The following is a 26705-nucleotide window of genomic DNA, read 5'->3' on the forward strand; positions in this document are numbered from 1 at the left end:
TTCTTACAATAAATATTATTGTATATTCCCTTGATAATGTTTATATGAGAGAACACAGCCATATATATGCTTTTTTCCATCAGTCAACATCAACCTGGTACATATCACAGTCTCATCATCACCCTGGACAACAGAAATAATTCTGTAGATTAAAGAGGTGAGAGGGGAATCTTCACAAACATCTGGAGCACTGAACTAGCCAATCACATGTAAGGATGAATATCACTTCAGCTCTGATGTCACATGTATTTGGCAAGAACTTGACTTTATCATGTCAGTCTGGTTCACAGGTTGTAGCACATACAGTGGCAAATCTTCATCACTTCAGACCATGGTGATAATCTTATTTAGAATCCACCAAACTGTCATCCTGGTTGTCACATATATGATGGCAAATCGTCATCACTCCACCCTGGTTGTCACATATATGATGGAAAATCCTTATCACTCCACCCTGGTTGGCAAATGTATGATGGCAGATTGTCATCACTTTACCCAGGTTGTCACATATATGATGGCTAAACGCCATCATTTCACCCTGGTTGTCACACATATGATGGGAAGTTGTCATCACTCCACTCAGGTTGTCACATATATGATGGCAAATCTTCATCACTTGAGTTATTCTTGTCATCCAGGAACACATCAGGATCTAGCAAGTGAGAGCGCCTTGGTCTCTTGTACTTGCCACATTCTTTGCTGAGAGTATTGACAGAACATTCTGATAATACAAAGTCTTCAGTGAGGAGCATTTTCTGACCAATCCCTGCATCAGCAGCTTTCACACCAGCCATGTTGTCATTCACAGGAGCATCTGGTGGAGTCAAAACTTCCACACTCTGCCCTGAACTGTCCACACCCTGCCCTGAAACATGCCATTTTACCAGTAGATGGAACAGTCTGGATGGGAGATGGTGAGGGTGAGTGAGTGATGTGTTTCCTACTACAGGCTGTTTGACTCAAAAGCAATCTACCTCGAAAAATCATAAACATAAAATACTCAACAAAACGCTGACCATAATCAAAACATCAGACCAACTCTGTGAGGTTTTTGCAGAATTTGTGTACTTAAAGTAAAACAATTGGTTAACGAACTATCATTAAAATATTGACACAGTTCACTGTTTGTTACTAGGGAGGAGTGCAGAGAAAGGGACAGCTATGTGTGCAAGAACGAATGGAGATAGCACAGCACAGGTTAATGACTTAATAACCTGGCTGTTTTGGAACATCAAAAATTTCACAGAGTTGGTGTGATGTTTTGATTATGACCAGCATTTTGTGAAGTATTTCAAGGGCATTAGTTTTTGAGTTAGATTGCAATACATAGGTCTGCTTTTGAGCCAAACTGTATAAACAACACTTCTGTCAGAGATATCAAAGCATGTCAGCTTGCCTCTGGGGCCAAACTCAACATAGCCATGTCACTTCACAGCAAGGAAAACTGACTGCACTTCTGTTTACCAGAAGCTGTATTAGGCATGACACACATGACACATTCTCAGTAAACAATAGATTCTATTACCTTTGTCAGGGTGACTCCCATCTGAGCTCTGAACCCTCACTCATAGTATCAGGCTCATCACTAGCACTCAAATGTAAGCGAGACTTGCTTCACTCACTTGACAGAGTCATGGTAGGGGTGGGACAAGGGGAGTCTCGCTTCACTCACGAGACAGAGACATGGGGAGACTCACATCACTCACATGGCAGAGACATGGGGTGACTCACTTCACTCACCTGACAGAGACATTGGAGGGTGTGTGTGTGTGTGTGTGTGTGTGTGTGTGTGTGTGTGTGTGTGTGTGTGTGTGTGTGTTTCGCTTCACTAACCTTGCAGAGACATTGGGGGGACTCGCTTCACCGAACTGACAGAGACATGGGGGACTCACTTCACTCACCTGAGAGAGACATGGGGGGGGCCTCGCTTCACTCACCTGACAGAGACATGGGGGGACTGTCCTCCTCCTCCTTGCCTCTCTTCCTCTTTCTACTCCTCTTCTTCTTCTTTCCCTGTCCCATGCTGTCCTTATCCTGCCCCTCCTGAGAGGACCCAGTTACAGTCTGACTTTGTCTCTCCTCCACCAATGCGGCCAGCTCCACTGAGGCTGTGGAAGATGCCTGCCGACCTCCAGGATGAGCTGTAGACAGAGGAATGTCTGCCAACATGCTCATGACTTCCAGTAAGACACATTCACTTGTTCACCAAGGGAAACCAGTGTCACTGTACATTCCACACAGATTAAAACTTTCTGTGGCCTTCACATTTTTATCAAAAGAATTTTTTCCTTTCACAACAAAACAACTGCAACCTTTATACCTACATAATGCCATAACTGATCACTGAAGATGTACAATTTGGTGGCAAGGGAAGTACTTAATTATTAATTATCAGTCAATTTTCTGCTTCTGTTTCAGGCACACTTTCTGTGATTTTTTTCTGATCACTTTTAACAGTACCCAAATCCTGTAAATTTATTCCAGCAAGGAGTGACAGACAACTGCTGTGTGACTTGAGAATATTTGCACACATTGTACCAATTTGAATGACCTTCCTGCAGCAGGACTACAATATCTAAAGGACTACCTGTCAAGCAGATTTTCTGCCTGGCTTCTCCCAGAGTTGAGGTAGATGGATCAAATATATATATACGTTCACGCACTTTCCAAAAAATGTAAATGAAATTCCAGACCTTTTGCAGCTTTGTACATGTTTAAATTCTAGCTCTTTCCACAAAATGTAATAATATATAATGATAAATTTGACCAAATGCACTGTTCAAAATATGACAGTCATATGGACAAGCAAAGGTATGAAAGGTATCTGGACTATAATCAAGTAGAGAACTGGTGCGGAGAGTGTTGTATACCTCTACAGAGCTGTATGACTCGAGACCACAGCTTGTTGCGAGACAGGTTCTTCTGATGGCCCACAATCAACAGATGATGTCTGGCCCGTGTCAGTGCCACATTCGCTCTCCTGACAACAGACACTGTCACAATTACATGAGGAAGGTATATTTAGTTTGATGATGATGATGATGATGATGACGACGACAACACCAAACAATGATGATCTACTAAATACCTATTCAATAGACATCAATTCATGTTTAAAGGTAAAAGTCATTTGCCAAACATTAGTCATGCTATTTCACTGATAAAGAGAAGTATGAAAGAAAACATGTTTGTTTCTTGTTGCACATACACTATCAATATCATAATGGTCAATAAATAATCCAGACAGGATCCTGCGAATGACATCATGAATGACATCAATCAATACAACTGGGATATGATAACATGTGTAAACAAAATCAGACAGCCTGACTGTCCAGTCCTGTTGGTCTCTTCTGAGTCAAGCATGGGTTGCTTAAGTTTCAAGTCTAACCAGGATCTAAAGGGTTTATATCTATGTATATATTCAAATTGTGTTTATGTAAAAAATAAATGATCATGTTGAAATAGCCATACTTGTCACTGTCTATGAAGCCAATGTTGTTGGTACGGACACATGAGAGGATGATGACATCCTTCTCGGCGCCCTGGAAGGCATCCACTGTGGACACCTGTACACACTTGAGCTCCTTGTTCACAGCAGGGCTGGGAGACACAAACACAGCTATCGATAAATACATGGTGTATTTCTACTATCTCAGTACTGTGGAATTGTGGTTTAAAGAATCCATTGTCATGTCTAGGTTTGAATCCTCACATAGGTCCAATGTGAATCCCCACTCTCGAGAAACTAGTGATTGATAATATGAGCAACACCTTATTACGTTGGGTATGATGACATACAATCTACCATGTCAATGAGCCACATCATTGACTTACTTATGTAGATACCATCCCAAAATAATGCAATTTGGAATAATCAGTAAAAAAGTTAATCATCATCAAGACTAGCCGCATCTGACAAAATGCCTTTGAGTTAAACTTTTGCAAGACATTTTTCTCCAACACTTCTCAACCTGTTAACCTTCCCTTCATATGCTGTAACAATGGATTTATTTGATTACTGGTTGATTAACTGGTTGCATGTGTGATATTGACTGGCATTCAAAATTTGGATAATATTTTCAGGATATACTGCACATACCCATATCGTCATCCTAACAAACTTTTTAGTCAAATATTGTAATGATTCTGCCAAAAAGCATATCTCTGCATTTATTAAGCCCTACAACAAGAATATGTTTCTGGAGAATGAATTTAAATCAGAACCCTAAATCAATTACTTGTCTGTTTGTAAACTTGTGATGATCTTGTACATCTGAGCCTTGTAGAGCGTGATGACCCCGATACTCCCGGCCTCCACCCCTACCATCACCAGGGCATGGATCAGCAGCACCACCAGCCTCGCCTCACTCTCATTGTAGTAGCTCCCAGAGCCATCTGTTACTTCCTGCCCTCCAGCCTCATCGTAGAAACACAGGGTAGGGAATACAGGCTTGAAGAAGAGAACAAGAAGTCTTTAAATGCTGTGGACTTTTTAAAGCTGAAGCACTTGTTTTCACTTGGTATTTCTGTATCTTTTTCAATAGTTGTCTTCTTTATCTTGTATATGTCACTGTCATCATCATAGAGGTATTAATCACTTATAGATAATAATTTAGGTGACACTGAGATCCTTAACCAGGATCCTGGTAAGATGAAGGGAGAAAGCTCCACTACTACTATGTTACTAGAGCCTTTTGAATATTCACAAGAAAAATCACATGTGTTAACCACTAACTGTTGACCAATGAAGAATCATAACTAGGATGACACTGGGATCATAAACCACTATCCTGGTATTCTGAAGGGAGACAACCCTCACTAATGGTCCGTAAGTATCCCCCGAATATTTTCCAGACCACAGCACCAGAATTCACTTTGTTACATGTTATTGGGTATGTTTTAACTAAATCACAGGTAGCTCGCTTCAAAACGAGTGAACATCTGATAGCTATTTCTGGTTTTGTATATATGAGACAAATACACACGATAATCTTAATACCTGCGTATAATACCATGCCTAACAAATCTTAGAACTGCAAAAGGGAAATAATCTGCAAATAAACTGCAAATTTGATGTCTTCACTGACAAAGTCATCTTCTCTTGTTCGTTCATGAGAAGTAATACGTTGTTTTCTTAGTAATTTTACCCCCTGTAAAGATGTTTGATGAAACTGTAATCCACAGACAAGGAGACCCCCTGCTGACCATATTCTATTATGGCACACTAAAATCAACAATACATGAAATGATACTAGTACCTTTGCTTGGAGCAGTGTTTCCCATGACGCAGAAAACCTGTGTATTTGACTCCCCAAAACATGTTCATGACTCTCACTCATGACACCAGGGAGTAATGATGACTGTCAAATTTTTATGCCTAAGGAAAACACTGTTTGGGTAAAACATCTACTACAAAGACTGGAAGATGATAAATGTAATTTCATGACACACATTCTCTAATGATACTGCTCTTGAGACTAGATCCTATGGACTCACAGAGAGAGGCTGTCTGTAGTCCTCGGTCACTCCATCACACAGCTGACCACTGTAGAACAAGGTGTTGGCGATGCCGCTGATGCGAGGGTGACATCGGTACTGAGTTCGCAGCATCACTGGACAGTAGTCCTAGAGAGAACGGTTAGTCATGTGAAGTACAAGGTATGTAGGCCACATAATTGTTTGATTGGCATTGTGACTCAAAAATGAAACATACAGCTTCTTATTTATTGCATAGAACGATGTTTCCATGTAGGTTCTTACATCGCTATCTTAGCTTGATAATAATGTAAGACCCTACATCGAAACGTTGCTCTATGCAATAAATAAGAAGTTGTCATCTATAAAGTTGTGTTTCACTTGTGGGTCACATAATCTTCACTAACGCCATTGTGTATTCATAGGGAATCTATACAAGAAGACAAAGTCATCAATATCCTCTGCAGAAGCAAAATATCCTTCATGAATATGTCTATCAGTTATGATTATGCCAAATGTTTTGGTGTGTATATAGAAAATTGGAAGGAGAGTAATGAAAGGTTTTAAAAGTTCTGCTCCTGAAAGGACCACAGCCACCAATTTCTCTCTCCACGGAAATGCCAAAATATTTTAAACAGATTCCAAAACTACCAAAAAGCACCAGTACACCACTGGACCAATCTATGTGTCAAGTTTGGTGAAGAAATACTGAATGGTTTTCCGCTGGGCTCCGGAAAAGTATACTACCACCAAATTCAGTCAAACTCAAACTTGTTGCCGTCAAAAATAATTTTATTCTGCATACCCAATTTACCAAAAGGCACCAGTACACCGCCACATCTATTAATGTGCCAAGTTTGGTGAAGAAATACCGAATGGTTTTAAAGTTCTGATCTGGACGTGTTTCAGGAGATAATAAGGCAAGTTATTCTTAAAAGAGTTCTATATTGTAATAAACCTATCTGGGTAACAAGAGTAACAGTAAGCTATTGGATTGGTATGCCAAGAAGGAGACACATAAGTTAGGTTTTGATTTGGCTCAAGCTCTCTTTTGACTACAGGGGTGGTGGGGAGGCTCCAGTTCAATTCCACTCATGGATACAATGTGTAGAGGCACTTTCTGATATCCCTTGCCGTGATATAATTATAAAACAGAATACATAGCTTGAGTTTCATAATGGCACAACAGCTGGTTACTACTATGGGATATGGTCATACGGCACAACAGTTTGTTACTACTAAAGGATATGGTCACAAAATCACATCAGTTGATTACTACTAAAGGATATGGTCACAAAGGCACATCAGTTGGTTACTACTAAAGGATATGGTCACAAAGGCACATCAGTTGGTTACTACTAAAGGATGTGGTCACAAAGGCACAACAGTTGGTTACTACTAAAGGATGTGGTCACAAAGGCACATCAGTTGGTTACTACTAAAGGATGTGGTCACAAAGGCACATCAGTTGGTTGCTACTAAAGGATGTGGTCACAAAGGCACATCAGTTGGTTACTACTAAAGGATATGGTCACAAAGGCACATCAGTTGGTTACTAGTATGGGATATGGTCATAATGGCACAACAGTTGTTAACTACTACTGGTAAACACATATAATTTGATCCACAACCTGACAAATGACCCCAATTTGCATACTTGGGAACGCCCCACAGAACGATCCACTTGAAACAAGAGGGAGACAGGTTGTCTGATAAATATCGAGAAGTTCATGTTCCCCGTGCGTTGCATGCAAGTATTGCAAACGCTTGGAAACAATGTCTTTACGTTCCATTAAAAGTTTACGGTTTGACTGCGTTTTTTTGCATGCAAGTATTGCAAACGCTTGGAAACAATGTCTTTACGTTCCATTAAAAGTTTACGGTTTGACTGCGTTTTACGCCACCTAAACCCCATGTCTTTGAGATTTTTTCGAAAACTTTCTTTAGAACCCTTGTAGTTCAACTGGCTCTTTGCCATATCATACATCGTATCCAGAGTGGGTAGTTGTTTTTTTACGCCATATAAACTTTGTACAAATTGACGGACTGCACACCGGTTGAAATCATCAAGTTTGTAACTGCAAGTTTTGGGTTTGCGCAACTTGGTGGGACTGATAAATGTAGGTTCACTTACACTCCTACCACCTTCTGCCTTAATGCGCTTTAAAGCTGCCATTGAGAGTCCAGTAGCAAGGCTACTTTGTAAAAGAGAATCTGCTTTGGTTGTCAATTTTTGTCCATATACATGATAACATTGTATGCTATCTCCCTTGCCTGAGAATGAACTATTTGCCCATGTTTTCCTAACTTGGACATTTTTTACTACAACTGAAATCTGTTTAAAGGGGCACTGATGCGGAGCGAATAATGTTTCTCGCCAACGGTCTAACTACGAAACCAAACCGCAAATTGGTCAGCGCCCGCTCCTTCGACCTGGGAACTGGGCTCCTGTCCATATTAGCAGAATTTCTAAACAGTCAGGAGGCCGGATGCCCATCATATGCCATTTGTTTAAAAATATCCATGGTATTCCTTGTCTGATCGTATCCAAATATCCCAGCAGTGTAGTTCTTTTCGGATGCTTGGATGGTATACTTACTGATCCAATTTGATCCTATTTATGTGTTTTTAACCTCGATATTTAATCATGTTACATGAAAATATGATGTCTACAGGCACCTTGCAAGCCATTTGTTTCAGTACGGAAGATTGCAAAGCTTTTTATTTAGGTAGTTTTGAGTGTTGGTTCAGCTGTGATAGCAAATATCATACGTAAATTTTGGTAGCTATGGTAGCTGCAATGGTTTATTATTTATGATAACAAAAACACACAGTTGATTTATTTGAATTCGTAAACAAAAAACGATGACTTTGCCTTTGGTAGAGAAATCTGGAACTTTTCTTACGTAAAAAACCCCTTATTTCACCTATTTACCCAAGTACACAGCAAATGCCTGTGCGTATTCCTTATGTAACGAAATTCCATTGGTATTCTCCAAACAGTTTCGGCCCATAAGTGTTTTCAGGCTGCATGCGACACAGAGATTACATCTTCCTTGCTGTAACTTGCGTTTGATGGTGTAAACCTACACGTGTTATTTGTCATCATTCTCTTGATGGTCAATTAATGAATTTATAACAGGTATAATTAGTAGTAACACCACTTCGGTTACTCAACAAAGGTTCCCATTTGGCATTTCTCCTGTCTGGAGTAAATACTCAACATTATAAATTAAGGTCTGTAATGGCAAATGTATTGTATGTTATGTAATATGTGCATGTAAGTGATGCAAGAGGGTTTATCAACTTACAAAAACAAACATCGATCAAAGGATTAACCGTTAACACACTGATTGATTAATTACTTTTATCTTCTAGCGGATTTGTCAAAAGGCAGTGTGTGTAGATGACTACACCCTGTCGTAAAGTGTGAGTGCAAAAACAACATCCTCCCTTCAAAGAATTAACCACCCTTGCGTTGATTGATTGATTGCTCATTATTGGTTAACTGAATTACTTAGAATAGTGGACATCATACAATTAGTTGCCAGGTGTTCTATCTTGGGAGACCAATGAGACGTTTATCTGGTTTTCACCAACGAAAGACGTGAAATGATGTGTTACTTTTTCGCAAATGAGACAGTTGTAAGACACGCGACACAGAGCAGGATTATTTACCAGCTGCAGATGAATGGAATACGATTTCTTTTACGTGGATATTGATGGATACATTCCTGAACAAGGTAGTAGCCTGACATTGTTGCTATGAAATTAGTCTGTTTTACATTCATTATTTGCATTTTGTTTTAATTTATTTGTTGTAGCATTCAGCAGAATCTGTATGACAGAAAACACACACTAGATCGCGTATGTGTGTAAAATGGGATCCACACTGGCAATCTATACAATGTATAAATGTTGCTGTTATGTTGGAAATTTACTATGAGTATAAGCAGATCGTGTGTTCTTTTATTAATTTTCAGAATCATACAAATATGACAATAAACTAATTAGGGTTATGCGACAAAATATAGAGACGTACATATTGGCTTCGTTATTTTTCCGTCACCATTTCTACCACTGGCAGATGATTAACCTTCAAAGTGTTTCATTTGTTTTCATAATACATTTGGAATGAAGTAAAAATGACTTCACCTCAGTTGATCTGTCTATAATTAAACTATCAATTGTGCTTACGGACTGCGTAGCAGAGGTCACGAACCAGTCACGAATTCTGGGATATCATCCGGGTACTCACGGGAGAAAAACAATAACAAAAGTTTACACCAGTCCACGGAAATTGCTCCGCATCAGTGCCCCTTTAACAGTATTGAGACAGGCGTAAAACAGTAGCGAAACTGGTGTTACACAGCAGCGAGACAGGTGTTAATCAGTAGCGGTGTTGATTTCATGTCACGGTTAGCATGTATTGCACATGCATAATCGTCAAGCTACCTGTAGCAGCCAAGTGTACTTGCCCAATTCGTTGTACCGCCTCTCTTGTCACAAATGCTTTTAGTGCGCAGGATCATCTAATATGTGTCTAGCAGTAAAGGATATGATCATAATGGCACAACAGCTGGTTACTAGTAAAGGATGTGGTCATAAGGCACAACAGTTGGTTACTACTATGGGATATGGTCATAATGGCACAACAGCTGGTTACTAGTAAGGGATGAGGTCATAAGGCACAACAGTTGGTTACTACTAAATGATATGGTTAACTCACAGTTTCATATTAAGTAAAAGTATATAAGGCAAGAGGCATGAATATATTCCTGCTACCTACCAACTTCATTAACCTGTCAAACAGAGTTTGCTCCAAGCCATCACTGTGGGCTGCCTCAGATCCCTGTATAGTCGGATCTAATTGCTGCAAAGACAAGAGAACAGTGTCATAATCACACCTGCATGCTAAATGTAAATACACTGAAACAAAGTAAAAGGGAGAAGAGTTAGCTTCATTTGTATGAATAGTTCTTATTTCTTCCTCAAACTGTCATTTATTATAAGTATGGTAGACTATGGTTATAAAAACAAATTTTAGTTTGTAACTGTAGACTGTTACAGCCATTTTGATGAAAATATACAACAAGCACCAGGGTCAGCAACAGGTTTTCAGTGTCACATCATTAGTGTTTCAGGGTACTATCTGTTCACCTGTTTAGATAATAACCCTGACCCATGTGACATGTCAGTATCATTTTGGAAGTGATGTCATTGCCACCATTCACTCTGTATTTCACATACTCAGCTGAGTAGTTTGAACAGCATGGCACAAACTGGACTCACAGTGAAGCTATTGATGTAGGCTATTTGAGTGGGATGACACAAAGTGGCACATGCGCACAGGGTATGTACATTGAGAATGGCTGTAGCAGCTATACCTTGGGGTCTCCCACCAGCACCAGCTTCTCACAGCTGAACCGAGCTATTGGCAGCAGTGATGACGGCTCTGTCATCTGGCTGCACTCGTCAAGCATCACAAACTAAAACCAAACAGAGGCATATATTTGTTACAGTAATTGTTCTATTATTTACAGTGGAAGCTGTCAAAATTGGCATCTGACCAATCCGGCAAGTTGTGAACACCAGCATAAAATCTCAGTCCCATCCGTGGAATGTAAATTTATCACCAGCTCTACAATCCGGCATGTTGTCTAAACCAGATTATTTCTTCAGTCCCGATGATTGCTGGTTTAGACAGCTTCCACTGTATTTGTATAATTTCATGTTCACTCATACTTCAGCATTTCCAGTCAGACTTGAAGGCTGACTTTAATTGTCAGAGGGCTACCTAAGTTCTGAAAACTTGTACTCTGACCTTAACGCTGTGAATGAAATATGTTCAAATGAAAATACATAATATAAATATCACAGCAGTTTCTTCTTTCTTCAAGAATTTAATAGTATAATATTGCTTTCACCCCCATCATCATCAGTCAGCCATAGGAGCTGAAATTTTCTGAAACTGTTAACATAATGTACTTCAGAATTTAGGAAATAGGAGCTTAAAGAATTTTGATTTTGGCCCAGTTTGCCTGACAAGGGCATTTAGTTTAGTATAGACCCTAAATCTCTGGTCTAATGTATGTACTTACTGGGAAATGCATGTTGTGGAGGCAGTTGAAGCTGCAGGCTGCACATGTGACCCCTACCACTCTCACTCTGCCTAGTTTCTGCGTAACACAAGAGTAGTGAGCAAGTAGAAAAACATCTTGAACAGTATGTCATGGAGTTGAAATTCAGCCTAAAGCTTATCATGTTAATTAGACAGTGTGCACTCACTATTTGAGGGGTGGGAGGGTGAACAAGGGGATAATGGGATTTTCCTAAAGAATGAATATTTTTCTGTCAGCACTTCAAGGCATACAATTACTATCCACGAAGGGAAGATTTAAATCAGATTCAGATTCAAAATACATTTACAATACATTTATGCCAATCCAGCAAACTTTTTATCACCCTTGACATGTAATGCAGGGGGATATAGTCGACGCCTTGTCTGTCTGTTTCATCTGTTTAATCATTTTGTTTCCAGAGCGTAACTCAGAAACTGTTCAATATTTTTAGTTCAAACATGATAGATATAATAATCTTAAAATATAGTTGTGCCTTTTGCAATTTACACAGCTCGGGCATTTTTTTTTTTTTTGTTTTTCAGTGGAACATTTTGGTGGGGTGGGCTTCATTTCCAGAGCAGAACTCAAAAACTGATATATATTTCTCTGTAAAACTTGATAGATACGTGTGGCAGACCCCAACATGGTGCCTTTTGCTATTTACAGATTTGTGTGATTTATTATTTTCCCAGTTTCAATGGCAATGTTTCAGACTTAGTCTCAAAATGGAGGGATGGGCTTCGTTTCCGGAGCATACCTCAAAACTGTTCAACATTTTTCTGCAAAGCTTTTTACATACGTCAATCAGAACCTAAAGTGGTGCCTTTTGGTACTTACAAGTTTTTGTGATATATTATTATTTCGGTTTCCATGGAAACGATTTGGACTTTATCTCAAAACTGAGAGGTGTGTTTCGTTTCCAGAGCACATTCTCAAAAAGTTCCTAATATCTGTCAGCAAAACTTGGTAGATATATGTGGCAGACCCCAACGTGGTGCCTTTTGCTATTTACAGGTTTTATATGTGGGGGCCAGGAGAATATGTCATCTTCTGATGACTCTTGTTTCTCAAAAGAAGCTCATACAATACACAAACGTCTACTGAAAATGATACCCAGGGACAGGAACTGACTAGCAGATTTGGAACAGACTGTGCCCAGTGAAAGTATTGACATTTTGTAAAACCTGAACACAAATTACTTTTTGCACATATGCCAAACACTGTTACATATTATCTGCATACATCATATTTTGGAACATCATATTACTGTGCACCTACCTTCTTGTTTTCTCCTAGTCTGTGCTTTTCTATGCTCTTCCGTACCAGTCTGTGAAAGTACAAAGACAGCACTTCTACAGTTACTACAAACAATCACACACTGGACTGTATGTGATGACATATGATATATGTCAGTATTTTACATAGTTATATCAGGGAATCTATCATAAGACAACACATTTAAACAAGCTAATATCTGTTATTTTCACACCCAAGACAGTACAGTGTTAACAATCAGTGAAAATTGAGCTGTAACTTAAGAAGCTAAGTCTAAAATCAACTATGGCAATTGTAGTGTTTGGAGTGCTGTGTGGAAGAAGATCCCGGTGATATCAAGGTAACATAACTTGCACCTACTGTTTGTCTCCCGGGGGGATGTCACTACGCAGCATCTCTTGCAGGTCCTTCAGCTCCTGGCTGTCTGTCCCTGAGGCATGGACACTGGAACAGAGAGTTAATGCAAGTGTGAGAGTGAGTGCAGGTGAATGAATGAGTGAGTGAGTGAGTGAGGGAGGGAGGGAGGATAGGGTTGGTTGTTGAGGGGTTGGTTTTTGAGCGAGTCAGCGAATGATTATGGTTTGATAATGTCATAGCATCATCACTATTGGCAGGGATAATCTACAACAAGGATAGGTAACTCGCTTGCTTCCTTTACCATTTGTACTAATCAACGTGTGCCTCATCATGCTCCAATGCATACAGTGACTCGGCTTGTTCCCAGCGCAATTTCAGCTGTGTTTAACAGAACTTCAGCCAGTTTATTGTATCAGTTGGAATTTTACAATGAATGAAAGAATGAATGAATTATAGTAAGAGTTTAGAGCAAGAATTATGTGAATGAAAGAAGGAAAGAAAAAGAATAAAAGAAAGAAGTACGCATGTGAATGAATGACAGAATAAATGACACATCGCAGCATTCCCTCCCAAGACATGTTAATGAACGCAAAAGTATCGCGAGAACACGTGCTAACATCAGCTGTCCTTCTGATCCTTCAAAATCTACTTTGAGACATTATATGCACTTGTTTGCATTAACAATATTTTTTACAAGGTTGATTTTGTCTGTCACATTTCATAAGCACTACAAGCTCGTTCCAGGTCATGACTGAATTTATCTTAAAAGTCCTATAAATTTATGTTCCTAACATTCCAGTCATCCTGTAAAGATGTGAAATTTGCAAATGCATTTGCAAACCTGAAACAACCTGTATTTTCTTTATGTTTTGTGCAATAAGAAACATAACAGGAAAATTTGATAAATGATCCTAGCCAACTATTTTTGATGATTGATCGGCTGTAATGAACCAGTCATCAAATATGAGATCTTAACCAATTCTCAACACCACAACAATCTGACAAATCGGAAATAATATTGACTAAAGGTCTTCATTAGGCCACGTAAATGCTCTTACCACTTGGCTACCCTCACAATGGATGCAGGGCATATGCACTTCAGCTTTACCATGTGCGATTTGAATGTCATACAGTCATACAATCTTTGACTTTCCACTGCACAACTAGCCTTGGGAACACTCTTTTCATTATTATAACCTCGAAGTGTAGGCAAATCATGTAATTGTGGCAGCACACTGGGCTTTGAATCTTTTTACAGTACTGGATAATTTCACAGAAATGTATACAAGAGGCATCTTCTAGAGACTTGCAAATGCCTGAGACAACTGATGCCAGAGCAGCTTTAAAGTGAATGTGGTTGTAAGTTTCTATATACCTGTATGGAAGGACAGGCTTGGCAATTTTCTTCACACTGCCGACACGAATGAAATCCTCAAATCCAAGATTGAGCAAACTGAAATGAACAGCTGATGTCATTGTGATGATAAATATTTTGACACATAGACCTTGAAAAAAATTCATTTCGCAAATGGAGTTTTATTCTCTGGGAGGCCTTGGAAGTTTCAGATTGGAAGAATTCACATCTCATAACATCACCTTGCAAGAATGTTTCTGAAGATACAAGAGCTATTCTGCAAAGACCACACACATATTGTACACACCCCATGAGTACTCTGTCCACTGCCACATTGGTTGTTGAGGAGATGAGCAGTTTCCAGGGAAACGGGACATCCGGTGAGTACGAGTCATTCTTGTCAAACACATCCACAAGGAACCTGATGATGACAGACAGCAGGAAACTCTTTCCGGCTCCAAACACACCTGATATGAAGGAGGTCTCACACAGTACATTAAACACCTTCAGGGTGCTATACACAACAGTACCACTGCATCATAACATCAGTGGACATATTTCAGAAAATGTACATTCAAAACGTTTTCCATGCGAGTTAAATCAAGGGGAGGTAATTCTCTTGGGGGTGTTTTCAAGTAACCTGTACTAAGGGGAGATAACTGCATATGATTTTTTTTTTAAATTATTGGATGTATGCTACATGGTGTATTGTAATTTTGATACTTTTTGTAGGGGGCATCTTGATGATGACGTCCATACTGCAGTTGTGAATGCTATCATCTTCAAATATATGAAACTTTTAACTTGATAATTAACTATTGTCTGTGAAACAGAACTGACCGTGAATCAGCAGGACAGGTTCTGAGGAGGCAGCATCCATGTTCATCATGGCTGCCACCCTCCACAATGCCTCTGACTGGTCCTTGTTCAGCTGGAACCGACTCAGGTACTCTTCGGCCAGCTTCATCTGCAGCACAAAGACCCAGTCTAAGTAAACTCATCCTCAGTACTTTTCGTTACACTCCACTACTGACAACCTTATGGGAGGTTGCGTCAGGTAACCTTTGAGATTGACCAATCAGAATACAGCTTACCAAATCGCGAAAGGGCACATTTGCACATACCTTTTCAACTTTTTATCTCGAAAAGGTTCATAAAGGAATGATTCTGAATGCTATATAGCGTACGCTCGCTTCCGGGTGATGCACACGGCGTACGTACAGCCCTGACAATGGACTTATACTGCAGGTCAAATATCAGTGTTATATGCGGATTTTGTTTGTGGAGAGATCTGTGTCGGTGACCTGAATATTTTGAAAGTCCCTCCAATCCCTAAATAGTAGCCTTTGTCTGATTGGTTAAATCTATTTAACCATCTCGCGTTTGATTGGACGGTCATTGGTCGCTCAAAGGTTACCTGACGCAACCTTCTACTAGATTTTGTTAGACTCAGTGGTGGAGTGAGTCTACCCTTATCACTTGAACGTATCTGGCTACTGTTGACCTGGCGTTTGGTATATCACTAGTATGTAGTATAAGCTGGGGTAAGGAAAGGTGGAAACGTGTAAGCAACAGCTAGGACAGGTATGAACTAGGGTAATTACATCCTATCTGGAAACTGCTGAAGGTCTCTTGAGTATGGTACAACATTTTTGACTCCAGACAGTATCAATGGCACTTTTGCTAAAACCATTTTGATGTAAAGGGGGAAAGATGTCAGCTTCTATAATGTGAGGTACACTGAATGGGCATTTAGAACTTTCTGCTTTATATGTATCATATCTGAATACCATTCAAGTTATTTCAGTGTACCCATGTAACAAATTCATCATAAAGTTCCCAACAGCCCGCTGTGTGTACTCACTATGAAGTGGCCTGGGGTACAAAGCCTGGCGGGTGAGAGTGCTGCCAGTCGTTGTCGCTGATCATCTTCAACTCTGATACATTGAAACAAGTCATTACCAATAACACCATAAGCAGTGAGTGAGTGAGTGAGTTTAGTTTTATGCCACACTCAGCAATATTCCAGCTATACGGCGGCGGTCCAAAAATAATCGAGTCTGGACCAGACAATCCAGTGATCAACAGCATGAGCATCGATCTGCGCAACTGGGAACTGACGACATGTGTCAACCAAGTGTCAGCGAGTCTGACCACCCGATCCCATTTGTCGCCTCTTGCGACAAGCAGAGTCGCCTTTTATGGAAAGCATGGGTTGCTGAAGTCCTCCTCTACACCGGACCTTCACGGGTCACACCATAAGCAATAAACAATAACTGTCATTTAGTGCAGCCTTTGGGCTAAATGTCATCAAGATCAGGAGCATGTGAAGTTGGGCCCAAAATTAGGTCCTACCTGTCCAGGAGGTAGGGCAGTATGGGGAGACAGGACAACTGCACGTGCTCCTCCAGATTCCCCAGGCAGGCCAGCTCAGTTGATGCATTCCCGGTCAACATGGCATGACACTCACCTACAGATTAAATTCATAATGGTTCTCAATCTGGGACTCAAATTGACATTCCTGCATCTCTTTACCCTAGAGCTATGACACATTCAACTTGTGTATCATAACCATGTGAATGCTGGATTTGAAAGGTGATCCAGACAACCAAGGGAGGTAACTATGCACAGGGAACTGTGGTAACAACATGGCCTCTCATATCCAACTAGAACAGATTTAAAAAACAACTATTAAATTGTTTGCTAACATGATTCACTTGCCAGTACCTTAAGCAACCCTTGAGTAGTGAATGACAATATACTTATAATCTACTGGGTTATTGTAAGAAGATAGTGACTTACAGTTGTTGGTCCAGTTGGAAATGGAGAATCCAGATATAGGTTCTATCTCCACCTCATTGCAAGAGTTGGGTCCAAAGTAGACACTGCGAGCGATGAATGTCTTCCTGGGGTCAAACATCAGTGACTGTGACACCACCCATAAGTCATCTGGACAAAATATATAGAAGGTTACATTGTGGAAGGTTACATAGAAGGTGTGGTGAGGTGTGGCGTGGTGTGGCGTGGTGTGGCGTGGAGTAGCGTGGAGTGGTGTGGCGTGGAGTGGTGTGGCGTGGCGTGGCGTGGCGTTGGCGTGGAGCCAACTGGAGGTTGCTGTAAAAAATCTGAATGACAAACTATGTGATACACAAACCTTTAGCATAGTAGGAGGATGCATCCCTCTTGCTGAGCTTGATATACATGCTCTTCTTCCTGCTTTCCTCCTGTCTCTGTCTCACCCAGGCCTACAATCATCAGACACATTCAACCAGGAGTTGTAACAAGATGACCAACACTGTGTGGAGACCTTTCTTACTCTGGATACACAGCCCATTAGAAACTTGACTATTGTTTTAGTGAGAGAAAATGTTGCAATCTCTGTCTTCACAAACTGGTCCTACAATTTTGAAGCTCTCTCAGCGCTAAGACACTCATAAGTTACTGTTAATGTATGGCACTTCCGATTATCTTAGCGCTGAGAGAGCTTAGAAATTCTGGGCCCTGAATGATTACACATCACAAATTTATTACTTCTGTTGCAGATGGTACATACTACCCTTTCTTTGGTCCTAAAGGCAGATGTCATTTATTGGTTAAACAAAACAAACTTACTGGGATGCCCTTTCTGTGGTTGTTGTAGTTGTCCCTGTACTTGTGTAGATACAGACACTGACAGTAGAAGGTGACGGCATGGCCGCGGATGTAGGCGGTGATGCTGTCAGCGCTCCCTAGGGTAGCTCGGGTCACACCTGCAGCAGATGATGTCTTGCCCCCTCCTGTACTGCTGGGCTGGTCCATCCACTGGAAGAACTGAAGACGCAGGCAAACACTGAATGACTGGGTGGTTAAAAGTGAGTCTTGTTGGTACGCATGTGTGAGTCAGTCACTGGTTGGAAATGTGTGAATCAGTCACTTGGTGGGTATAGGTGAGTCAGTCACTGGGTGGGTATATGTGAGTGTTTGTTGGTAGGCATGTGTGAGTCAATCACTGGGTAGGCATGTGTGAGTCAGTCACTTGGTGGGTGTATGTGAGTCAGTCACTGGGTGGGTATGTGTGAGTCAGTCACTGGGTGGGTATGTGTGAGTCAGTCACTGGGTGGGTATGTGTGAGTCAGTCACTGGGTGGGTATGTGTGAGTCCGTCACTGAGTAGGCATGAGTGAGTCAGTGACTGGGTGGGTACGTATGAGTTTGTTGGTAGGCATGTGTGAGTCCGTCACTGAGTAGGCATGAGTGAGTCAGTGACTGGGTGGGTATGTATGAGTTTGTTGGTAGGCATGTGTGAGTCAGTCACTGAGTAGGCATGTGTGAGTCAGTCACTGAGTAGGCATGTGTGAGTCAGTCACTGGGCGGGTATGTGTGCGTCAATCTCTGGGTGGGTATATGTGAGTAAGCGGGTGGACACATGTGAATAAGTGGATGGGCACGTGTGAGTGGATGAGTATATTTGAGTTACAGGGTGCAGGACATACACAGATTCTACAAGGCATGCCTCTACAAATGTCATCTTGACTCAAATTGTCCTGCTCCTCAGTGAGAACAACCCCACGTTCATTGAGAGTGGTGGACAGAAGTTGATGTCCCAAACATGTTGGTCATGGGAGAAAGTTCAGGACTGAGGGGCCATGGCATGCCACCGCAAACCTGTTCCTCATCAGAAATATGACACAGTAACATAAAACTACTCATTGGGTGAGCCTTGCCTTGCACTGCTGGTTTCTAGGAGCCTCACAGGCATAGAAGAAGCGTCCCTTGTTGGGTCCTTCCTTCCGGACTTGCACCAGCTTGGAGGGGATGCCACACTTACATGGAGGATTGGAGCTGGTAGTGGATTTGCCTGGCAGTTTGCTGCTTCCTCCTGTCAAACACAAATATATTAGCAGAAATCAGTGAATATATATAATAGAATGTTTTGTTGCAAGACATTGAAGAATCTCTCATCTATGAATACTTAAGCCTAAATATGTTCTAAATCAAGTTAGATAAGGCCACCCTAAAAAAAGATTTCATACATATATCAAAAATCTTGAATTACTAACAAATTGATATCTGATCGGGTTATGGACTTGACTTAGCTGAGCAAACCATCAATCATCAACATGAAGGGTAGGTCGCTTCAACATCATTTATAAGAAAGAGAAACTAATCACTAACTCTTTACAGAGCCCTCAAGAACGTCATTAATCAGTTGTGTCTGCCAGCAGCCATCTTACCATCTCCGGAAAACTGTGTTATGTCCACTTTGCCCAGAGCACTGTGATAAATCTTCGACAGCTCAAACAGCATAATATTCAAGTGTTCTGCAAACAAGCTTAAATGATTATTTACATATAATGACAGAGGCTGCCCAAGAGCTATATGTTGGATATTGGAAGAGCTTTAATTGCTAAACGAATTCCCAAAAGAAATATTGAGTTGATTTCATTGTCAGCATGACATTATTCATGCAGAAAGGTTAAAATTGTCCTTTCCATCAGTTCGTGAAAATGACCAGCTAAAGACTTGCCATCCACCTGAACCCTTTTGAACTCTTGATTAGAATGTAGGTTCCCAGGAACAGAAGAAAGCAGGGTACAGTTTCAGTCTGTTTTAACACTTGCACCAGGTGCAACCTGTTACTGAAGGTAACCTGCCATTTATGCACCAGTGGAGGTTGCAAAGAACAAGATCACACCCTGGATAGTTTCAGGTAAGGATTAAGTGATGAGGCTGACTGACTTGATAGATGCTCATGATGTCAATCACTGGTTTGTCTTCTCGAGAATTGAGTGAGTTTACTTTATGCCACACTCAGCAATCTTTCAGCTATAAGGCAGCGGCCTTTAGATAACAACATCTGAACCAGACATTCTAGTAAAAGCATGAGCATCAATTAAGCACAATTGGGAACTAATGATATGTGCCAACTAATGATAGGTGCCCGATCCCATTAGTCGCCTCTTACAACAAGCAGATTCACCTTTTATGGCAAGCATGGGTTGCTTAAGACCTATTCTATACCAGATCTTCAGGGGTCTCTTGATAAGAATGTAGGTTTCCTGCACCAGGTGCAACCTGTTACTGCATGTAACCTGCATCTGCCATTTTTAACATGCATCAGTGCCAGTTGTAAGAGAGAAATCACACCATGGCTAGTCTCATGAAAGGATTAAGCGATGAGGCTCACTGACTTGATTGATGCTCATGATCTTAATCACTAATTGTTCTTGTCCAGAATTGTTTGATTTAGTTTATTTTTAGGCTGCACTCAGCAATATTCTAGCTATACGGCAGTCTGTAAATAATCGGATCTGTACCAGACAATTCAGTGATTAACAGCATGAACATGAGAATGGATCTATGAAAATGGGATAAGTCACCTTTAACCCTTTACTGGAATGGGTTTGGGCAAAAAGAAATCCTTTTTAATTGCCTCGTCCATGTTTCTTGGCATGCCCTAAGTGTTAAAGTCCTCCAGTAGTGCTCATAAGATCTCAAACTTCACTGACATCAACTTAACAGTATTGACAGAATCTATTTATATTGATCTTATATGAATGAGTGAATGAGTATATTTTTGCATCGCTTTTAGCAATATTCCAGCAATATTGTTGCGAGGGATATCAGAAATGGACTTCACACATTCTACCCATGTAGAGAATCAAACGTGACATACAAATGTTTGAACCCTAAGGTTACCACATCGCCCTGATAGATAATATGGGGATAACTGAACTGTGAGAGAGATTCATTAATTACATCCGGTCAAAGTTCCTCTAGGTCAAAGGTTAATCATACCACTCTTTAATCTTACACAATTGCTAGAACTTCAACACATATGTTGGGAGCACACTTACTAAATCTGACAATGATGAATATATCATAATGTTACAGCTGATATGGAGGGATTTATCATGAAACCTCCCTCTAGTTATCTGGAATCAGTGGACCGTGCAAATAATAATGGCCCACTGATTCCTTGCAATGGTCCTTTAAATCTTCTGTTGTCCCACATGACGTCATAGCGGGTGACATCATGCTCCACAAAGACGTCATAAAACTTGTTCCATGATCTAACCGTGTTGGGTCAACAGCCCATTGTAAGTTGTTTGAACTTACAATTAAACTTATGAGACTGTTTTGTCTTTTTTAACACAAATTCTATCCATTTTAGTGGAATAGGGGAGTTAACTGACCTCAATCGTCTGCAAATAATGATGCCCAGAAAAACAGCATTACCCCAACAGTGTATTAATACATTTGAGCTTTTGGGTGAATCGTTTTTCATATTGCGATTGTTTATGCCGATTATATGGTCAGAAATTTATGAAACTGAAAAATCAGAATTTGTGTTACATACTAAGTTGCATTAGAATATGACATACATGGAGACTGTCAGTGATTAGCACTGATACCCTGTTTACCTTACACAACCTCCAGTTGTCAATGTTTAAGCAGCAGTAAGCTGACAACAATGGGAGTTACACAAATGTAGCTTGGCTATATCTCTTTTTCAAGTTGGTTGAACATGAAGTATTCAGTTCCAGATTGGGAGTGGCTATGACTGTGCATGACACTTGAACAGAACTGAATATATCATGAATAAGGTACTTTGTGCCTCAAATTTCATTGTGATGGATTTATATGATGATATTCAGTGGATCTTTTGGGGACATGAAACATTACTTTATCAAGAAGTCTGACTTTTTAATTGTTTTTTAATGATACTTGCATATTTGCTTTTGCACCTCATGTAAAATACAGTATTAAACAGTTGTTAAATTGTTGTGTTATCTGCCTTTGCTATGTATGGAGAGGATCCACTTCTTAATCAGCAATGTGAAGTCATATAACAGCCTTGATGCAAATTTTGGATTAGACTTACACAGTTTCAGAAATAAATCTTATTTAAAATATACATACATGTACAAATATATATCCAGAACAAATCCAAACGGAGCCCAGAACAATACTAGGGCTGACAGTGGTCTGAAAGACCACTCTGGTAAAAAACACAACTGATCAAAACCATAAGCAGAAACATATTAATGACAAACCTTGACACATAATACAACCGAACTGGGAGTTAAAACCATGATTACATGTTCCTAGAACATCTAAGGGACACAACTCTGCGCAGCAAACTGCAGTGATTTCAGAACTGGTCGTAGATTTTTTAAGCTCTCCCAGCGCTATGATAGTTTAGTCTAACTTATGACTATCTCAGCGCTAAGAGAGCTTTGAAAAGCTAGGCCCTGAATTGTCTACTGTTCCGTGTGTTTCAATGCTGGGTACCTCTGAGTGCGGCTGTGATGACTTGTTTGTAAGTCTGGAGGTTCAGGAACCTGGCTGGGATGACCACTTGGCGACTAGGCGTCACATTGGCGTCCACCTCGGATAGGCTGGGGAACTGTAACTCCCCACACAGACTTCTCTACACAATACACAAGAGGAGAATACAAGCAGTGAGAGAAGGAAGGATCACATGTTCAGTGTTTGCATTAGGTTTTGTTAGAGTGCGTGCTGAAATGAAATTATATCTGTAGTCCAAATTTTTTGCGCATGAAATTTTCATTACAGTGAAGAATCATTTCAAAATTTCTTTTTTTTTTAATATGTTGCTGTTTTAGGGTACATTTAAAATTAAGCACATCAGAATCTGTGCATCGAAAACAAACACGCAAAGTAATTTTTGTGTGTTTTTATTATCTTTTTGCATGAAAAATGCAGATTTCTGTGATAACGCGAACACTGAAGGTGGGCTAGGGTAGGTACTGCAACCTCCCAGTTGAAGCAACATAAACAATCTTGGTTAAATGTTAGAGTGCGTGCTGAAATGAAATTATATCTGTAGTCCATATTTTTTGCGCATGAAATTTTCATTACAGTGAAGAATCATTTCAAAATTTCTTTTTTTTTTAATATGTTGCTGTTTTAGGGTACATTTAAAATTAAGCACATCAGAATCTGTGCATCGAAAACAAACACGCAAAGTAATTTTTGTGTGTTTTTATTATCTTTTTGCATGAAAAATGCAGATTTCTGTGATAACGCGAACACTGAAGGTGGGCTAGGGTAGGTACTGCAACCTCCCAGTTGAAGCAACATAAACAATCTTGGTTAAATGTTAGAGTGCGTGCTGAAATGAAATTATATCTGTAGTCCATATTTTTTGCGCATGAAATTTTCATTACAGTGAAGAATCATTTCAAAATTTCTTTTTTTTTTAATATGTTGCTGTTTTAGGGTACATTTAAAATTAAGCACATCAGAATCTGTGCATCGAAAACACACACGCAAAGTAATTTTTGTGTGTTTTTATTATCTTTTTGCATGAAAAATGCAGATTTCTGTGATAATGCGAACACTGATGGTGGGCTAGGGTAGGTACTGCAACCTCCCATTTGAAGCAACATAAACAATCTTGGTTAAATAGGGTTAAAAAAAAAGAGAGGAAAAAATAGAAATGCTCAAAACCGTACTGTTTGTACTGTTTTGATTGCATTTTATCATTACATTTCTAAAACTCCTTCCCATCACAAGTTAGAACTGCAGATCATCAGTTGACTCAGTTCTAACTGGTCAATTAAAGGTGTTCAAATCGCCATAAACTCCCACTGAATGAACCTTCCAATTTGATACCTGAATTATCTTGAAAGCTCATTTCTTTAAAAAAATAAAGGTACCTCTTTCTCTGTCACTAAGTTCAGACATTTATAAATATTTTCTATGTACAAGTATAGGCTGCAAAAAAAAATGTAAACAATATGCGTCTCTGTATACAGGTCGCCACAAGAGTGGTATCATTGGTGTCCTAATAAACAATATGATATCATAATTGTAATGTACAGTGTTGAATAAAATGTTGCAAAAGACAATAGTTTTCTTTTTTCTTTTGAGTGCCACTGTCCACTTGTTTGCACTTAGTTATGCTTGAATGAGGATAAACACGTTTTCATTACAGAGCTATTTGAACATGTATCCAGGATGTATATAATGAAATCTCACACATGTGGGAAAAAATGTCAAACCTATTTTTTGGCTTTGGGAAGTAAAACATGAAGTGGGATTTTGAGGAGGAATGATTTTTCATAATTTTTTGTGCCATATTGTTTATGATACATTTTCAAATGGTTCTAATTATTTTAATGGTATCTAATTAAGTATTTTAAAATATTTATTCCTATTCATGGGAAAAATAAATCAGATGTATTTGTAACCTTTTACATATTTCTGATGGGAAGAATGAAAAAAATAAACCCAAACCATTAGTTGCTAGGGGTTTTATTTTCAAACTTTATTTTGGTTGAGTTGGCACATTTATAAATGAAAGTTTTAATATTATCCAGACTGAAATCAATGTTGCCTCCTCTGACCTATTCCACTGAAGTGAGCAACATGAAGACAGCTAGGATGGCCAGTAGCTGTTCCTGCTACACTAATCCAGATTGTCACAATCAATCACGTCACACAGTGTAATCACTTGATCTCTCTCAGCATGGGTACTGGCAAGCCCAGAATCAACACTGGAGATTATTGGCAAAAATGGACACAGGCAGTGAATGGTATTTTGTTAAGTCAGCAATCATCACTGACCCAACAGACACAATATACTTAATAACATTATTATTAGTTTTCAAAAGACATTTTTATATAAATATAGTGAGATGAAATATCTTTAAACATTCAAGTGACAGTATCTCTAGATATTTGAAGAGGTGTCACATCCACACATGGAACCATTCATCCACTGTAAATTAAGGATAATATGCAAACAAAATTGTTTTTATGTTTTACATTTTCTCAGTGAAACCTAACCATTTCAAGACAAGTTCATCTAAACATGTAGACTTGTTACAAATCAAATCATTGACTCGTAATTTTGTTATATCCTCTGATACAGGGTCACATATATTGCTGGCATGCAGAGGTACTTCGTTGACTGCAATGAAGTCTGGGTAGGAAAGTGTCGTCTGCTCCAACACCTCTCCATTGTGGCCATTGTCTTAAGACGGATCAGGAGTTTGGACTTGACGGATCATGTTGACCCTGAAGTCATGGATTGTTGTAGTAACAAAAAGTTTGTCTGTTCTGATAAATAATTTACAGACTATCATCCTACAACTGGAATATTGCTGAAAATGGCATTATACACAAACCACACACTCACTTCAACACAAAACAGAAAGAGCCACCAACCTGTGATCCCTTGAGGGTGCTGCTTGTGAAAGACATCACCGGAGTCCTGAACTTGCTGAGTCCAACCTTCCTAGAGGTCTTCACACTAGTACTTCGAATTCCTCCTGAGTGGATACACATTGGGCTGTTGAACTTTCCACACACAGTCTTCTGTTCTTGTGTGAGGAACAAATCTGGCGATAATGATGAATCAGTGTTTCTAATGTATTTGGAACCTCTGTATGGGGAATGTTGGACATTTTCTGCCTGTGTTGTCTCTTCCACTGACAGCATAGCCTTGTCTTCCTGTAAACAGTTCTCATCAAAACTATCATCAAATTCATCCACATACTGGCCTGTAGTGCTGGTGTCACCACCATCAACATCCTCAACGGCATTACATAAGAAGTGGTCTGGCTGCTGTGTCTCAGAGTTGGGAACACAGTTGATTCCTCTACCAAAGACATTATCACAGTCAGAATCAAGGGCCTTGTACAATAAGGAATCATCAGATTTTTTCTTAGTTGTTACACAACTATCATTGTCTGGCAGCTTATACTTGTGATCAGAAGCACTGTTTCCTGAAGGATCACCAGCACATCCCATATATTGAGACTTTGGAGCATGTTTACTGTTCCCAACATCCTTCATACTGAGGTATCTTCCCCACCGGGATGTCTTCACCTCAACCTTCTCTTCCTCTTCTTCCCAGATCTGGCCCTGGAGCCTCTGCTGCCAACCAGTTGACCCAGTGTACCGATACACCCCATCCCTAGACTGGTAACTCAGATCACTTCCCACCTCCTTCCCAACCCGGATATATCCCTGCTGCCAGCCAAGAGACCCCTGGTACCTAGTCACCCCCTCCCCAGACCGGTCACTCCGAACATCACTTGACCTGTACAACTCAGAGTCCATTGTGGGTTTCCTCAACACATGTGATGATGCCTCTGGGTCTGGCAT

At 39.9% G+C, this 26705-nt stretch overlaps 1 protein-coding gene across 1 annotated transcript; it reads right to left on the reverse strand.

Annotated features, from left to right (window-relative positions):
* LOC137283384 (5'-3' DNA helicase ZGRF1-like) lies at positions 1 to 26705 on the reverse strand. Its single transcript, XM_067814844.1, has 23 exons — positions 25764 to 26705; positions 22860 to 22998; positions 19799 to 19885; positions 19289 to 19443; positions 18199 to 18396; positions 17741 to 17831; positions 17389 to 17535; positions 16942 to 17056; positions 16451 to 16523; positions 15427 to 15553; positions 14894 to 15053; positions 14608 to 14685; positions 13236 to 13319; positions 12879 to 12927; positions 11580 to 11657; positions 10866 to 10967; positions 10268 to 10351; positions 5500 to 5628; positions 4242 to 4453; positions 3475 to 3603; positions 2871 to 2980; positions 1938 to 2141; positions 1 to 865 (listed from the first exon to the last, which is right to left on the reverse strand). Exons 1-23 carry the CDS (start codon positions 26703 to 26705, stop codon positions 588 to 590), a joined length of 3771 nt encoding a protein of 1256 aa, XP_067670945.1. The 3' UTR covers positions 1 to 587.

This window comes from Haliotis asinina, chromosome 5 (assembly GCF_037392515.1).
Source record: "Haliotis asinina isolate JCU_RB_2024 chromosome 5, JCU_Hal_asi_v2, whole genome shotgun sequence".
NCBI classification, from domain to species: domain Eukaryota; kingdom Metazoa; phylum Mollusca; class Gastropoda; order Lepetellida; family Haliotidae; genus Haliotis; species Haliotis asinina.

What these genes read in the sequence shown, in the direction of transcription:
- LOC137283384 (XM_067814844.1), bottom strand. Translation starts at nt 26,705, where the DNA reads ATGCCAGACCCAGAGGCATCATCACATGTGTTGAGGAAACCCACAATG. An exon ending in CATCACAGCCGCACTCAGAG is followed by an intron (nt 19,886 to 22,859) that starts GTACCCAGCATT and finishes GCTTGTTTGCAG; the next exon opens with AACACTTGAATATTATGCTG. An exon ending in AAGCCTGTCCTTCCATACAG is followed by an intron (nt 13,320 to 14,607) that starts GTATATAGAAAC and finishes TCTCTGTTCCAG; the next exon opens with TGTCCATGCCTCAGGGACAG.